The sequence below is a fragment of the Equus caballus genome, chromosome 13 (genome assembly GCF_041296265.1).
Source record: "Equus caballus isolate H_3958 breed thoroughbred chromosome 13, TB-T2T, whole genome shotgun sequence".
Lineage (NCBI taxonomy): Eukaryota > Metazoa > Chordata > Mammalia > Perissodactyla > Equidae > Equus > Equus caballus.
Window position 1 is genome coordinate 26,608,712 of NC_091696.1, and position 16,218 is coordinate 26,624,929.

The 16,218-nt window shown below is 47.1% G+C and overlaps 1 protein-coding gene across 1 annotated transcript; it reads left to right on the forward strand.

Moving 5' to 3' along the window:
* Nucleotides 1–9,570: 9,570 nt before the first annotated feature.
* Nucleotides 9,571–12,275, forward strand: LOC138916994 (large ribosomal subunit protein eL15-like). The gene has a single exon (XM_070230850.1). The coding sequence runs from the start codon at nucleotides 11,610–11,612 to the stop codon at nucleotides 12,222–12,224; it is 615 nt and encodes a 204-aa protein (XP_070086951.1). The 5' UTR covers nucleotides 9,571–11,609; the 3' UTR covers nucleotides 12,225–12,275.
* The last annotated feature ends 3,943 nt before the right edge of the window (nucleotides 12,276–16,218 follow it).

Here is a 16,218-nt window from a genome sequence, read left to right on the forward strand (position 1 = left end):
TCACACAAAAGCCTTTAAACAAGTGTTTATAGCAGTTTTATTCATAATTGCCAAGAAACTGGAAAACAACCCAAATGCTCTTCAACAGGTGAATAGATAAACTAGGTACATTGAAAGAATGGAATACTATTCAGCAATAAAAAAGGAATGACTATCGATACACATAACATTGATGAATCTCAAATGCATTATGCTCAGTGAAGAAAGCCAGACTCTAAAGGCTACAAACTCTCTGTACCCATTTATACAGCATCTGGGAAAAGGCAAAAGTGTAAGGGAAGAAAAACAGATCAGTGGCTGCCAGGGGCTGGCAGTGGGAGAGTGGTTGACTGTCAAGGGGCATGTGGAGGGAATGTGGGAGGGTAGAACTAATCTGTATTTTGACTATGGGATGGTTGCATGACTACAGGCATTTGTCCAAATTCACAGAATTGTTCACTAGAAAGGGTGAAATTTACCAGAAAAATTAAAAAGCAAGTTCTGCTCATTAAAAGGCACCAGAAAATAATGACAAAAGCTACAGAGTGGGAGAAGATATTTGCCAACATATAACCAATAAAGGACAAATATCTAGAACATATTAAAAGTTTAAAAGCAACGACTGAATAGTAAAAGGGGCAAAAACTTACAAACACTCTTCAAAGAGGAAACACAAGGATCCATTAAATATGAAACAGTGCAAGCCTCATTGATCAGGAGGAAATGCAAATTCAGGCTTTGATGGGGTCCGACTACGCACGCACCCAACTGACAAACTCAAAACATCTGATGGTATCGACTGTGGGTGGGGATGGGAACCACTGTGGGGATGCCAATAGTTATGACCATTCTGGAAATCCGTTTGGCCTTATCTGGGATGAAGATCTGTACACCGGATCAGCCAGCAATTTCACCCCTGGGTTCAGACCCTGGGCAGTGGCATGCAGGTCACCTGACCACGAATGTTCACAGCAGCATTTTCAGTCACAGCCCATACTGGAAACAATCCATGCATCCGTCAGCAGTAGAATTTGGGGTGATTTCCAAGAGTGATGGAATATTATACAGCAGCCAAAATGAACTAACGTTACTATGTGAAAAAACATGGATTCATCTTAGAAAAATAATGTGTATTGGAAGAAACCAGGCATAAAATGTTCAAATAGTATGATTCCATTTATAGAGAATTCAAAAGTAGGCCACACAAAACCATACTTTTTTTAGGAGTGAGTGCATAGGTGGAAAATGACAAAGGGAAGCGAGTGCTGTAAAAAGCATGGATGTGCGGACTTCTAGGGGGTGAGGAGTTTATGATTAGGAAGATGGCATGTGGGGGGGCTGCTGGAGGCCAACCATGGTCTATTTATTGACTTTGGAGGTGGTTGCACAGTGTCTTCTTGATAGTTACTGATTATGTTCTATATGTGTTTTATGCACATGATAAAATAAAGTCAGGTCACGTCATTCTTTTGCTCAAAACCTTCCAGAATTCCCATCTCAGTCAGAATGAAAAGCCATGAAGGCTTGGTGATCTGTACTCCCCCCACCCCACCACTTTTCGCACTCACACCCATCCAGACACATGGGCCTCCAGTCATGCTCCTGCCTCAGGGCCTTTGCACCTGCTGTTCTCTCTGCCTGGACCACTCTCCCTCAGATATTTTCGTGGCTCTCTCTGTCTTCCTCCTTCAGATCTTTACTAAGAATGTGTCTTCCTTAGTGGGGACTTCCTTAGTCTGCTTCCCACCCCCAATATATCCCCACTCCTTCCCCTTCCGTGCTCGAGCCCTTCCCTTAGCACTCGTTACCACTTAGTACACGACATCATTTGTCTGACCGCATCTTGTTCATTGTCTGACTTCCCCCTCTGAACGTAACCTACACAAGGATAGAGGTTCCCCCCCCCACCCCGACCATTGCTTGGTCCTCAACACCTACAACAGTGCCTGGTACATAGAAAAATCTGTCAAATTAATAATCTTCAGATAGATTGCGAAACTCCTGAAAATTCTGAACAGACAGTGAAACCCGTTCTTTTACTCTTTTTTAAACAAGAATTTTTTTAATGAGATGAAATTCACATAACACAGATTAACCATTTTAAAGTGTACAATTCAGTGGAACTTAGTACATTCACAACGTTATGAAGCCACCACCTCTACATATTTACAAAACGTTTTCATTTCCCCAAAAGCAGATCCTGTGCCACGTCACTCCAATTCCCCCTCTCCCCCCAGCCCCCAGCTCTACTCAGTTGCTTTCTGTCTCTGTGGATTTGCCTGTTCTGGATATTTCCTAGAAATGCTTCACACAATGTGTAGTCCTTTTGTGTCTGGCTTACTTCATTAGCACAACGTTTTTGAGGATCATCCACACTGTAGCATGTTTCAATACTCCACTCCTTTTTATGACGGAATACTATTCCATTGTACAGGTATCTATAAAGCACGTTTTGTCTATCCGTTCCTTAGTTGATGGACATTTGGGTTGTCTCTACCTTTTGGCTATTGTGTGTAACATTGCTATGAACATTCGTGCACAAGTATTTCTTTGAATACCTGTTTTTAACTCTTGTGGGAAACTCCTTGTTAATACTGATGGTATGAACCCACTCTGGCTGTTTAACAAATGTTTTATGAGGAGTTAGCATCTTGTGGTTGAGGAACCTGAGAGGAAGCCAGGATGGGGCTCAGATTCCAGCTCTGCCACTTAGAACCCGCCCTCTGAGCTTTTGCCTCCTCATGTGTGCAATGGAAATGTGAAAACTGTAAGGATTAAGGCTTCTGTATATAAAGTGTCTGTATCACTTACCTTAACTGGGTTTCTCATTCGGGGATTATGATTTGAAGGATGATGATCTGGTAAAAATATCCCCTGACCTGGTGGTTAACTAGCGATGTGCCCCTGGAAAAAACGCCCTACCTAGACTCAGACAGGAAACCTCAGCCCTACACTCTCATCTCACGGTAATGGGGAGCTGAGCAAGCTCTGAGGAAGGCAGCGGGCCTGTTCGCAAGGGTCAGCGTGGCTGAGGCATCACCAGGGTGGAGGTGATGGGGGTTCCGCCCATCAGCCGAGCTCGTTTCCAGAGGAACCGCCCAGGCATTCTGTTATTGCACGGTCTGGACACCAGAGGGCGCCAGAAGAACACAGATTTTAGCAGAGCCCCCCCTGCGCGTACTCCAGCCAAAGCCGGTTTGGATGGGAACTGGGTTTCCGGAAACTGGGAAAACCGCTGCCTCTGTTCCGGGTGCACCCCTCTGGAAATGGCGTAGCTCCGGAGGTGACGATGCTTCTGGGGCTAACTTGCAAGAAATCAGGCTGACTTGATATAAATTCCCCATTCACTCAAGCCCTCCCAGTGGTCCTCCCTCCCTCCCCCGGCTTCCGCTCTTCTTTTCTTACTTTTTCCCTTCCTTCTTTCCTCCCTTAACTCGAAGAGGTGCCGTTCTAATTTATTTGTTTTCTACAAGTTTGAATGGTCAGCACACACATTTTTCCTAAAGTAGCGTCGTTCTGAAATTGCCTTAAAACATGGCGGGTTAATTTTCTGTTAACATCCACATAAAAACCAAGTTGCTGCATCAGTTTGTGCTCAGATGACGTATTTCAGGCGGTTGAGATGTTCCTAGCGGGAGGCAGGGGAGCTTCGGGGGGTCTCTCATTAAAGTGATCCGGGATTGGGGTGCTCACTTGCTCAATTGTCCAGAAACGCATGCGCTGCAGCCCTGTCTGTTCAAGCTGGCAGGTGTGGGCGCTGATCATCCGGTTTTTCCTCCTGCGTGTTGCCCTGATCAAGGGTTGGCCCCTGGTCTCAGTGTCTATACCTGAGCCCAGCTCTAACAGCCTGAAACTCGAGATGGTGCCACCCAACCACAAACCATCCAGTTTATCCTGTCTGACCCAGCCTGGCACTGAGAATCCCTGGCCATGTACTTCTTCAGCTCTTACTGATTCTCTGGCCATTCCCCATGGCAGCTATTCCCGGCAGCAGAATTCCCAAATTTTACACTCCCTCCACTGTCTACTTGGCAGAGAAGGTCAAGGCCACAAAGCCTTTATCTTTTTTTCCCTCCACTTCTGAGTCCTGCTCTCTGGACTTTGGGAAGTGGGGCGAACTGTGGGCAGAAATTCTTTGCCCAGGTTATGTGGAAGATGAATTTTAGGAAACACACCCAAGGGATTCAGGCTAGGCCTCAGAATCAGAAGTGTATTTCAATTTAACTGTGGGTGGAGCCAGAGAAGAATCTAGGTCCTCTTCAGAAATATTTGTGCAGGAGCCACCTGGAGCCAAAAGTTGCGTTAGAACTTGTTGTTGGACGGGGCCAAGGATTTTATTTGGTGGGGATTATTTTGTTCTGTAGGGATTAATTCTAGAATATTATGGCTAGTGGGTTATTAGGTTCAAATCCCTGTATTTTCTAGATGAGAAATGGAAGCTCAGAGGGGGAGGGACTGGCTTTGTCACATCATTAAGAGGTGGTGGACTGGGGGATGGGACTCCTGCATCCAGCAACAGAGTCCTCAGTGCCACTGCTCCCGGCCTTCCCCTACCCTCGATCTGTGCTGATGGTGAGGCGCGAATGGAGACAAAGCTGGGCTGGACCTGGGCCCCTGGAGGCCATCGTTTATGGGTAGGGACGGCTGGACTTTCAGGGGACTGCCCCAGAAGCAAGTGGTCATTCTGATGCTTTTGCAAGAGACAGCTTGGCAAAGAAATGTACAAGGAAAGGTGCATAACATTAAATGGACATTAAATGGCACTTTCTGTCTCAGCTTTGGCTGATGGCATAAGACAACAGCTGGCAAGTACCACCATGTTCTAGAGTGAAGTGCTGCCCTCTTTCATGGGCTGAATTGTATCCCCCACCAAATGCATATGTTGGAGTCCTAACCCCCAGGACCTCAGAAGGTGACTGTATTTGGAGATTTGGTCTTTAGAGAGGTAATTAAATGAAAATGAGGTCATTAGGGTGGGTCCTAACCCAATACGACAGGTGTCCTTATAAGAGGAGGAAATTAGGACACAGAGGGATGACCCTGTGAGCACACAAGAGAAGACAGCTGTCTGCAAACCAAGGAGAGAGGTCTCAGAGGAACCAACCTGCCGGCCCCTTGATCTCGGACTTCTAGCTCCCAGGACTGTGAGAAAATGAATTCTGTTGTTTATGCCACCCCGTCTGTGCTCCTTCGTTACAGCAGCCCCAGCTGACTAGTACATCCTGCTGAGGGAGACTGGCACAGGGGGTGATCAGGAGGGATTGACAGCCCTCCAGTGGCACCCACCTGCAGCCTGTAGAATAGGCTGACGGAGCAGCTGGAAGTAGGGGGCGGCTGCCATTTGAGCAAGTCCTTGGGGTGTATGAGACGCCCTTGGGCCCCTGTGGGGAGATGGAGGCATGTGCCTTCTTCCCTCAAGCCTACTGGGGAGGGGACACCTCAAGACCATGTGAAGATGCGTCCCTGGAACAGGGGATCCAGTGTACTGTTGTCTGACTATTGTTTTCACTATTTGATTCAATGTTATTATTTTTCTAATTATTTAATTGTAAGTACTAGAGCAACATTGTTTTATTTTTTCAATTGTGATGGAATTCACATACTATAACATTTGAAAGTGTGCAATTCAGTGGTTTTTAGTATATTCACAAAGATATGCAACCATCCCCATTACCGAATTTCAGCACAGTCCCGTCGTCTCAGGAAGGTGGAGCTCCCTTCTCCCCTCAGCCTCTGCTAAGCACTCATCTACTGTTGTCTCTAGGAACTTGCCTATTTTGGATATTTCATATAAATGTAATCATATAATATTTGCCCTTTTGTCTCTGGCTTATTTTACTCCGTGTGTTTTGAGGTTCGTCTGTGTCATAGCATATATTAATGCTTCATTCCTTTTGATGGCTGAATAATATTCTTTTGAGTGCATTTGCCACGTTTTGTTGATCCATTCATCCATTGGTGGACCTTTGGCTCTGGTGAATATGCTGCTATGAATATTTGGGTACAAGTATTTGTCTGAGTCTCCATTTTCCACTCTTTTGGGTCCCTACCTGAGAGTGCAATCCTGGGTCATATGGTAATGCTAGGTTTAACTTTTTGAGGAACTACTAAACCCAGCAATTTGTTTTAATGGGCCCCCCACGGTCTATCAACTCTGAATGATTCCCATTTTACAAATGAGGCACAGCTGAGGTTCAGAAACTTGCCTGAGGCCAAATAGCTCACAAAAGACCAGCCAGGACACGGACGGGGTCTGCCTTAGGCCAAAGCCTGTGCCTATAGTGCGACCCCCTGGCCCCACCGTTGCCATTGGGAACCTCTTTCTCTAGGGCTGGACTGGGCCTCCCCTGGTGCTGTGAACTCTGGGCTCCAGGGATCGCTCTGTGCACAGCCTGGACCTCTCTCTCCACATGACCCCTCCCTAAAGGACAGGGCAGGGTCCTTAGCTCTGGTCTCCCCCTCCCCATGGCAGAGCTTGGAGAAGCCCAGGGATTGTCCCATGGGAGCCCGTGTCCTGGCTGACTTGGGGTCCAGGAAGGGTGCTCGTGGTGTCTCACCGACAGCTGCTCTGCCCTGAGGCCACTGTCAGGCCCACTGCCCAGGAAAAAGCCTTGGCCCGTTCCCAGCCTGTCCGGAGTGCCCCACACACAGCTGCAGCCTTCCTACCTCCCAGCTCCCTTTGTGAGGGCACCAGCCACCCACCTGGCCCTTCAAGATCCATGGCCACAGGGCCCAAAGCCTGGAGCTGTTGAAAGCCCTGTGGAAATGAGATGAAAGGAAACTGCACTGCCCTGCAATGTCCAATAAAGGTAGTATTAATAAAAGTACCACTTCATTAACTGCTCAGTGTTCTCTTTGTAAACAGCTCATTCCTGTCGGACAACAATATTTAGATTTAATTTCTCTTGCTTTGCAAAAATTCGTGAACATGCATGGTGGTATTGAGAAGAAATCCTGACTTTCAAATATGTCCAGTAAGAATGATCTTTGGTGTTGGACATGGGTGCCTTTGAATGTGTTCAGTACATGGGGTGATGGGACCACCAGGAGTCTGAGTGCCCAGGGCCCTGGAAGGTCTAGACACATTCTGCCCGAGTCGGGGACACACCAGGGCCTGAGCGGCCCCATGACAGAGCTGCAGGGGACTCCGTTTCTCCGAGAGGGGGGAACAGGAGGCCTGGAAACCAGGGCGCCCATCAGCTCCAGACCGTCTCCAGAGCCTTGGCTGTTGGCAGAGGGCGGTTTTGGGGGGCCCTGACTCTGTCTGTTAGCATCTCTGCTTGCCTGCCCAAAGACTGAGGCTCAGGCCACGTACTTTTCAAATTTCGAGGTCAGGTCCACAAAGTTTCACAGAGTACCTGCTGGGTGCCTGGTTTTATGGTAGGCACTAGGGAATCGGAGCTCAAAGAGGGGGCACTTCAGGCATGATTTAGAGAGAGGGCCAAATGCAGCAGCAGAAGGTGCATGTCCACTGGCTGATTTCCATGGGGTGGGCAGAAGCCAGACTGCCTGGTGTGAGCAAGGGAACGACGGTGCATGGCTGCCGAGTCTGTGCTATTACAGAGAGAATACTGTGGCTGGAAGAACACAAGAGGTCACCAAGGGAAAGAAGAGATTCTCTGAAAGCATCCTGGAGGGAATTAGAAAGAACCTGGAGAGGAGAGCTCATCTCCTGCCACCAGGGGGCGATCTGCACCAGCCCATCCGAAAAATTTCAAAGGAGGTAGGTGGAGAAGCTTGATCAATGAAGGGAAGTTTTTCTATGTAGCTTTCCTTAAGCAGCAGAAGCCTATGTACAATGAATAAATCTGTGGGGTGGAGTCACCGGCTCAAATGTATAATACAGAGGGTTTATTATAGAAAAACTCTGCTCAGCTCTTGTCTCTTTTCAGAGATCCAGTGATCTCAAGATTAGGACCCTTAAAGTAGGTTTGTGGTGAAGCTGGGAAAAGGAAAGAAATTTAGGCTAACCCAGGAAGAGACCCTTAGGGCAGCAGACACGCAGACAGAACACCGCTTGCCTTCTCTGGTGAAATGTAAGGATCGAGATGCATTTTTTTGATTCCTAACAAAGTGGTGAACTGACATAGGCAGCTGCCTTCCTCCAACCCTTAGAGAAGTTGCAGAAGGAAGAAGGAAGTTTATAGATCCCAGAATCTAACATAAAAACAACAAGAGACACTCCGGGAGTCAAAGGGCGGTAGGGTCCTATGCGGGGGACAGCAGCCACTGAAACTAGATTGAGGCAGAGCTTTTTGCTTGTGTCCTTTCTCTCTCCCATGTTGCTGGGGCCTGTCACTCACCTCCCAGTAGCCACTGCAGGGCAGAAAAACAGCAGGACCAGCCATCCCATTATGACAACTGGAATGGCAACTCCTAAGATGGAGCGGGCAGGGCCACCATCAGTCTGTGGCCCTGAATGAACTTTTGGAGCAGAAACTCTCAAACTTATCTTCCATTGCTGACTTAGAACTCCTGAACAGTTTCGTGAGAGAGAAAGAAAATTCTATTGTGTTGTCTTCTATTACATGTTGGAGTCTATTTGTCACACAGCCAAGCCAACCCTGATAATATGACTCCAAGTCATTAATCACAATGAAGAATTCCTGTTTAACGAAGGGCTCATAGAGTTAACAGATGGGTGACAGATTGGAAAAAGATGTTTGTAGCATCCAAAACTGATGAGAGATTAACAGCTATTCTAGATAAGAATTTTGTATAAAGTGACCACCACTACCACCTCCCTTCAACTAGAAAGCCATTTGAGAAGTGGGAAGGATAAGAATTCACTGAGGTAGAAACCCAACTGGCTAATATGAAGATGAAGAGATGCTCAACATCGCTGGGTAATCAGAGAAATTCAAATTATAACGTGGATACAAGACACCCCTTATCCCAATCAGATTTGGCAAATTCAGAAGTGAAGATGAGGCAAGCGTTGTGAGGATGGATGAAGCGGACCTGCTGTGCATCCGTTGCTGGTGGCAGTCCGTCCTGGCGAAGCCCTTCGGGGAGCAACTGGCAGGATTTCATGGAATCAAGAAAGTGTAGACTCGTTGACCAGCAATACTGTTGTAACTGGACATGGGACTCTGACAAAGGAGACATATCGGCATTGTGAGCGGCGGCAGGGAGCTGGAGAGGACCGCCTGCCCCCGCCGGGGGATTCGGCCTGCGGTACGGAAGCTCTGCACTGAACTGAAAGCAGCATCGAGCTAAACATGACAAGAAACAGTGAGACACAACACCATGCCACTTACAGGAACTGAATACAACGACACGCGCGCGTGCATGGACACACATGGGCACACACACATGCACACACACATACCCAAGGATATATTAAACCCATCGGAATGGGCGTTTCTGGTGTGGGGCTGGAGGATGGGGGGAATAGGTGGGATAGGGTGGGAGGGCCCTGCGTGCGCATCACAGTGATTGAATACCATGAGTTAAGATTGGCTCAACTTTCTGCACCCAACAACCAACGGGGAAAAAAACCTGTTTTAGGGGAGTACTATCTGCAAGTCCTGACCCCCGTCACCTGGTCCTTTACTCCACGCTGACGAGTGAGCAGAGAGATCATTTCATCCTTCCAAGTTAGTGATTCAGTAGCGATTTCAACAATCAAGGCTTAATTAACTCCTATTTGGTTGAAGCCATCTTGGCGGTCGTGGCGTCTGCACACAGGACAATTCTGCTTGGCCTCCGGTGCTTCATTACAATTGTCAGTTTCCGACTCAACTGTTAACAGCCCCGAGTCAGAGTAGTCAGAGAAATCTTCAGGCCGCAGGGGGTTTATGGCTGGAATCAGTGTCCCTTGACCTCCAGAAAGACAGACACTTGGGGAGCAAGGATGTTTAAAGATGGCACAGAGAAGGGGATCCCACAGAGCAGGCAGTATTTGGAGGCAGTGAATAGCACTCATTTTAGGGGTGAATGTGACAAGCGTAGTCATCAGGTAGCCTCACAGCCAACTGTCTGCCTTTCCTGAGCAGATAATTGTCACTTGATGGGAAGTGGTTCTTTTCTCTTCTTGTCTTCCAAAGCTAAGCTAGGCCACTTGGCAAACTTTGCTTTCAGCCCGATACTGATTTCAAAAGGAGAATAACCCCAGTTGAAGAATTAGCCCAGGGGAAGGCAAGGAAGTGTTTACAGTTCAGGACAAGCTCAAGGACAGCAGGTCATCTGATATGAGTACAACACAGGGAGGTACTTGGAGACGAGCTTGTCAAATAGACTGGGGCCAGACTAGGCAGGATCTTGGGTTTTTTACTAGAGGTGGAGAGCCAAGCTATGGCCTCTCTTTGAGAGAACATCAACTTTAGCCAATAGATGTTTTGGCTTAACATCTGGAAGGACAACTGACCGCTCCAATCCTGGCTTCACTCTGCTCTCAGAGATTGCAAACAAGAATTCCAAGAAGGAAGCATGGCAGCTGTGTTTTCCCAAAATGGCTGCCACAGCATTTTCATCCCATACACTTTTCTTACAGCGTGACTTTGACATCTCTCCTATCAAAGCTTGAGGTCTATGTTTCCTCCTCTTGAATCCAGGTACTCTTGTGACTATGGCATAAGCGACACAATATAACTTCTGAGGAGAGGTCATAAAAGGTGGTACAATTTCTGCCTGGAACACTTGGGATGCTTGGTCCTAGCACCCAGCTGCCATGCTGTGAGGAAGCCCAAGCAAAGACAGGGAGAGGACACACATAGTTGTTTTGCCTGATAGCCCAACTGAGGTCCCAGCTGACAGCCAGCATCAAATGCTAGACCTGAGAGTGAACACTCTCTCGGGTGATCCCAGGCTTTCACCACCGGGTCACCCCCAGTCTTTGAGTCTTCCAGCTGAGACTCTACATCATGGAGCAGAGACAAGCCAGTCCTACTGTGCCCTGTCCGAGTTACCGACCCACAAAGTCTGGGAGCCTAATAAAATGGTTCTTATTTAATGTGAATAAATATGGAATTGATTGTTATGCAGGAAAAGATAACCAGAAGAGGAGGCTATGGGAATAGCATAGGAGAGACATAAAGAAGACAGAGATGCTCAAAGATTGTAAGGGCAGATCTGACTAATTGGAGATGGGGCTTGAAGATGAATGAATGACTGGCAAGATGATGTGCCATTGATTGAAATAAGAAACTTAGACTGAAGAGCAGAAGAGGTGATCCTTTTGGCTTTGAATATGTTGATTGGGAAGTGGTGGTGAGATAGTTCCATGGGCAGACTGGCAGGTTTGGGAAATGACATAGTCTGGAGCGTCTTCAGCCTATAGGTATCTTTAGAGCCCTGGGAGGGAGTAACTCACATGGGAGAGGGACATGAATGTTTGGAAGAAGAAAAGGGAATTCAGAACAGGTTTTTGGGGGGAGCACTAAAACCAAGGGAGCAGGGAGAAGAGACGGGGGATGGAAACCAAGAGAGGAGTCAACAGCGTCTGGGGTGCAGAGACAGGTGCGAGGGCGGGAGCAACAGGGAGAAGCAGGCCTTGGACCTGACAACAGGGAGCATCAATGTGGTTTCAAGTGATTTACCATCACCTCGAATTTAAATCATAAAAATGAATTTCTTGGGGAGAAAGGCTCTTTCCTTTCCGTCTGGCGGCAGCCATCAGGTAAGCCAAGATGGGCGCTTACAAGTACAACCAGGAGCTATGGAGGAAGAAGCAGTCGGATGTGATGCGATTTCTTCTCAGGGTGCGCTGCTGGCAGTACCGCCAGCTCTCGGCGCTGCACAGGGCGCCCCGCCCCACCCGGCCCGATAAGGCGCGCAGACTGGGATACAAGGCCAAGCAAGGTTATGTCATATATCGCATTCGTGTGCGCCGTGGTGACCGCAAACGCCCCGTTCCTGAGGGCGCGACCTACGGCAAGCCTGTGCATCATGGTGTTAACCAGCTCAAGTTTGCTCGAAGCCTTCAGTCTGTTGCCGAGGAACGAGCTGGACGCCACTGTGGGGCTCTGAGAGTTCTGAATTCTTACTGGGTTGGCAAAGATTCCACATACAAATTCTTTGAGGTGATCCTCATTGATCCATTCCATAAAGCTATTAGAAGAAATCCTGATACCCAGTGGATCACCAAACCAGTCCACAAGCACAGGGAAATGAGAGGACTGACATCTGCAGACCGCAAGAGCCATGGCCTTGGAAAGGGCCACAAGTTCCACCACACTATTGGTGGTTCCCGCAGTGCAGCTTGGAGAAGGCGCAATACTCTCCAGCTTCACCGTTACCGCTAATATAAGTAATGTTTGTAAAATTCTTACCTAATAAACAATTTAGGACAGTCATGTCTGCTTAAAAGTGTTCTTTAATTTGTCTGTTAAAACTAGTTGTCTGCAGTTTGTTTCATGAATGCATTGTCAAATTATGAAAGTTAAAGTGCAATAATGTTTGAAAACGATAAGTGACAGTGCATCTTGTTTCTAATAAGATAAATGCTTTCATCTTTGCTTTATCTTATTAGGGAGTTTATACGTCAGTGTTTAAAATGCTGTTTGGTATAATAAGTGTAAAATAAATTCTGTAACAGGGGTGCAGAAACTAGCCATGTAAATTTGTTGGTGCATGTGATGAAACCTACAGCTTTATTGGGGTGATGCAATGCTCTCCTGGATTACTCTCAACTGGCTGTTTTTGGAGTTTGGCAAAGACACATTTTTTTAAATGGATTTTGCTTGGAAATGTGAAGGATATCCTAATTATCATATGCAGAAAAATAAACTTGTCAAGGGTCCACAAAAAAAAAAAAAAAGAAAAAAAATGAATTTCTTGTGTTTACCATTGTTTACTACCAGCTAAATGCCAGAGACTGGACTAGATGTACTACGTGTGTTATTTTGCACTTTTGATTTTTCTAACATATTTTATTTTATTCTCATAACAGTCTTATGAAGCTGCGTGTTCTCACTGGTGAGGAATCAAAGGCCCTGAGTGACGCACATGTCAGTGGTGGAGCCAGGATTTGAATCCAGCTCTCCCTGCCACCAAAGCTCTCCTATTTCTCCCTTCTACTTGTGTCTCTCCTCTCCTTTCCCACACTTGCAGTCTCTGGCACACACGTATCACCCAGAATGCTGGGTACAAATGAGAATAAATGGATTTTGCCGTGTCATACAGTCCAAGAAAAGAGAAGCTCCTGCTTCACAACGTCCATGAGAGCAGTGATGGACTTTGGTTTTGGACGGTGGGTCTTGAGGTCCAGCCTATTGGCTTGTGGTCTTGCTTATGCTTAATGACTGGAGGGGAGGGAGCAGTAATCTGAGTGGTCCAGCTCATGGTTGTGCCAGGAAGGAGATGCAGATGGTGTGTCCCAGACTGTAACGTACAAAACCCTGAGGAGCAAGAACCCAGGAGCGGCTCACAGTCTGCCCTTCCCGCAGGGGCAGCAGAGAGGAGGCTGAGTAGCCAGCAGCCGAGCGAGAATCCTTTTTATTGTCTCTGCCGAGACTGGATGGGGCATGGCGTCTCGGGCAGTGATACCTATGCAGACTAGAATCAGGAACATGGACTAAAGAATGATCGCATGTTCTGTACTTTACATGTATTAACATTTCTTTTAACAAAACAGCTTTAGTGTGACATAATTCACACGTCCAGTTAGAGTATACAGTTCAATGGTTTTCAGTACATGCACAGAGCTGTGCAGCCATCACCACTATCGAGTTCCAGAACATTTTCATCACTCCTAAAAGGATCTCATTACCCACTGGTAGTCATTTTCTTTCCCCCAAGCCTCTAGCAATGACTAGTCTACTTCTGTCCATATAGATTTGCATGTCTGGACATTTCATATAAATAGGATCATTCAGCATGTAGTACTTTGTGAATGGCTTCTTTCACTCAGCATCATGTTTTTGAGGTCCATCCACGTTGTAGCGTGCATCTGTACTCTAGTCTTTTTTATGTCTGAATAATAGTCCATTGTATGGATATGGCTCATTTTGTTTATCCATTCATCCATTGATAGGCATTTGGGCTATTTCCACTTTTTGGCTGTTACCCAAATAATGCTGCTATGAACATTTGTTTACAAGTTTTTGTGTGAACACTTGTTTTCGATTTTCTCAGGTATCTGCCTAGGAGTGAGATTTCTGGGTGATGTTATAACTCTATGGTTAACCGTGTGAGGAGCTGCTGGACTATTTTCCAGAGCAACTGACCGTTTAACATCCCCTCTAACGACGCGTGAGGGTTCTAGTTTCCCCATGTCTTCGCCAACACTTGCTATCGTTTGTCTTTTTATTAGAACCATCCTAGTGGATGTGAAGTGGTATCTCGTGGTTTTGATTTGCATTTCTCTAACGACTAATGAGGTTCAGCATCTTTTCATGTCATTATTGTCCATTTGCATATCTTCTTTCGAGAAACGTCTATTCAGAACTTTTGTCCATTTTTAAATTAGGTTAATTGTCTTTGTTATTGTTGAGTTGTAAAGGTTTTTTAAATCTATACTGGATGCGAGTCCCTTATCCGATATCTGACTTGCAATTATTTCCTCCCATCCTGAGGGTTGTCTTTACACTTTACACTAGACGGTATTTTAAAAAATTTCTAAAGAACAAATAATTTTAATTTTCCTGAAGTCTAATTTCTCTATTTTTTCTCTTGTCACTGTGCTTTTGGTGTTACATCTCAGAAGGCTTTGCCTAATGCAAGGTAATGAAGATGTCTTCCACAGGCTTCTAAGAGTTTTATAGTTTTCACTCTGAAGTCAGCTCTTGCTTGTGGAGATCTAGTTGTCTCAGTTGCATTAACGCTTTTAATCCTCACATCCCCGTATGATAGAGGGTATTATTATCCCTACTGTACAGAAGGGGTAAACTGAGCTGCAGAGTGGTTAAATAACTTGCTCGAGGACAGCTAGTCGGTGGCAGAGACTGGATTTGAGTCAGAGGGTTTGGATCGGAAGCCCATGTTATACGTCTTTGCAACACGCCTCTTTAAGTGTGGGGACCAGTGGGCAGGAGTGGAAGATCCTCTGCATCACCTGAGGACTGTAGAAGTGATGGCTGCAGCTCCATCACTTGAGGCTCGGAGTTCCAGGACAGCCAGGCTCCCTGCAGCAACGGGAGCGAGAACTGGCTGCAGCCTGACCACTGGGCCCTAGGTGTGGGCACGGGTGTCCGTCAGGAAGGTCTTTGGCCAGTTCTGTCCATGGCTGAGGGGATGAGGGGATGAAGTGGCTGTAGCAGGGTTTGGGTTGGTGAGAAGGCCCAGGGCTCCAAGGAACACCCCTAAATGTGGGGTCTTCAGAAAGAGTACTCTCCCCTGTGACAGGGTGCTGGCATTAAGGGGAACAGATGAGGAGCAAAGTCCATTTAGAGTGATGGGAGAAGTCAAATAAATGCACCTGTGAGTCAGGGGACAAAGACCTGGACTGTGGCCTGGGCAGGGAAGGGCTGGGCCCAGGCAGAGGTTCTTGGCTCACCCTCTCTGGCTTTGCTGTCCCCATCAGGCTGCTTCAGAACCATTGCCAGGAGGCAGGAGAAGGATGAATTGTCCAGGTCAACCTCAGGTATACCTGCAATGGCCGTGTCAGGCTCCCTCCCTTTGTGATCAATAACCTTCCAAGAAGCCACTGCCTGCCTGTGGGCTAGAAGCTGACAGAAGGCCCCTCCCCCAGTGAGGTGGCTCCTGGCTGTGGCTTCGTGCCCCAGGGCAGCCAGGCCAGTGTGGGAGCATGCTCACCTGTGAGGGCAGTTGGCTTTCATCCTTGATACTCCCTTAGAGACCAGCCAGACTCTTCCATTCACGAAGGTGATGGCAGCGGGTGCTGGAAGCCTCACCCCTCCTGGAGAGGGTCAAATGCTGAGACTTCCCTAGAATGTTCTGCCCTGGGCACCTGCTCTACCACGTACCAGCTTTGTGACCCTCTTTATGCCTCAGTTCAATTTCCTCATCTGCAAAATGGGGAAAATAATAGCATATACCGGATAGAGTTGCTGTTTGGATTAAGTTATGAATGCACGTGAGGTGCTGGATGCAGTGCTCGACATGGGGTATGTGTTCAATACGTGATAGCTGTTATTATTTCTGTTGTAATTTATCCTAATAGACTTCCTATTCCAGGCATGAAGGGGCCTGAAGACGGCCAGTTCAGCTTTCCTGCCATTAGCCTCAGAGCTCACCGCCCGCCCGTGTCCCTGGAGTGCCAGGCAATCTATCCTTCCACAGCCAAATGGTTTTGCTGTTTCCAAATTCGTCCGTAGGGTTTCTTCACAGATGAGTTCC

Coding starts and splice junctions, on each gene's coding strand:
- LOC138916994 (XM_070230850.1), top strand. CDS start 11,610: ATGGGCGCTTACAAGTACAACCAGGAGCTATGGAGGAAGAAGCAGTCG.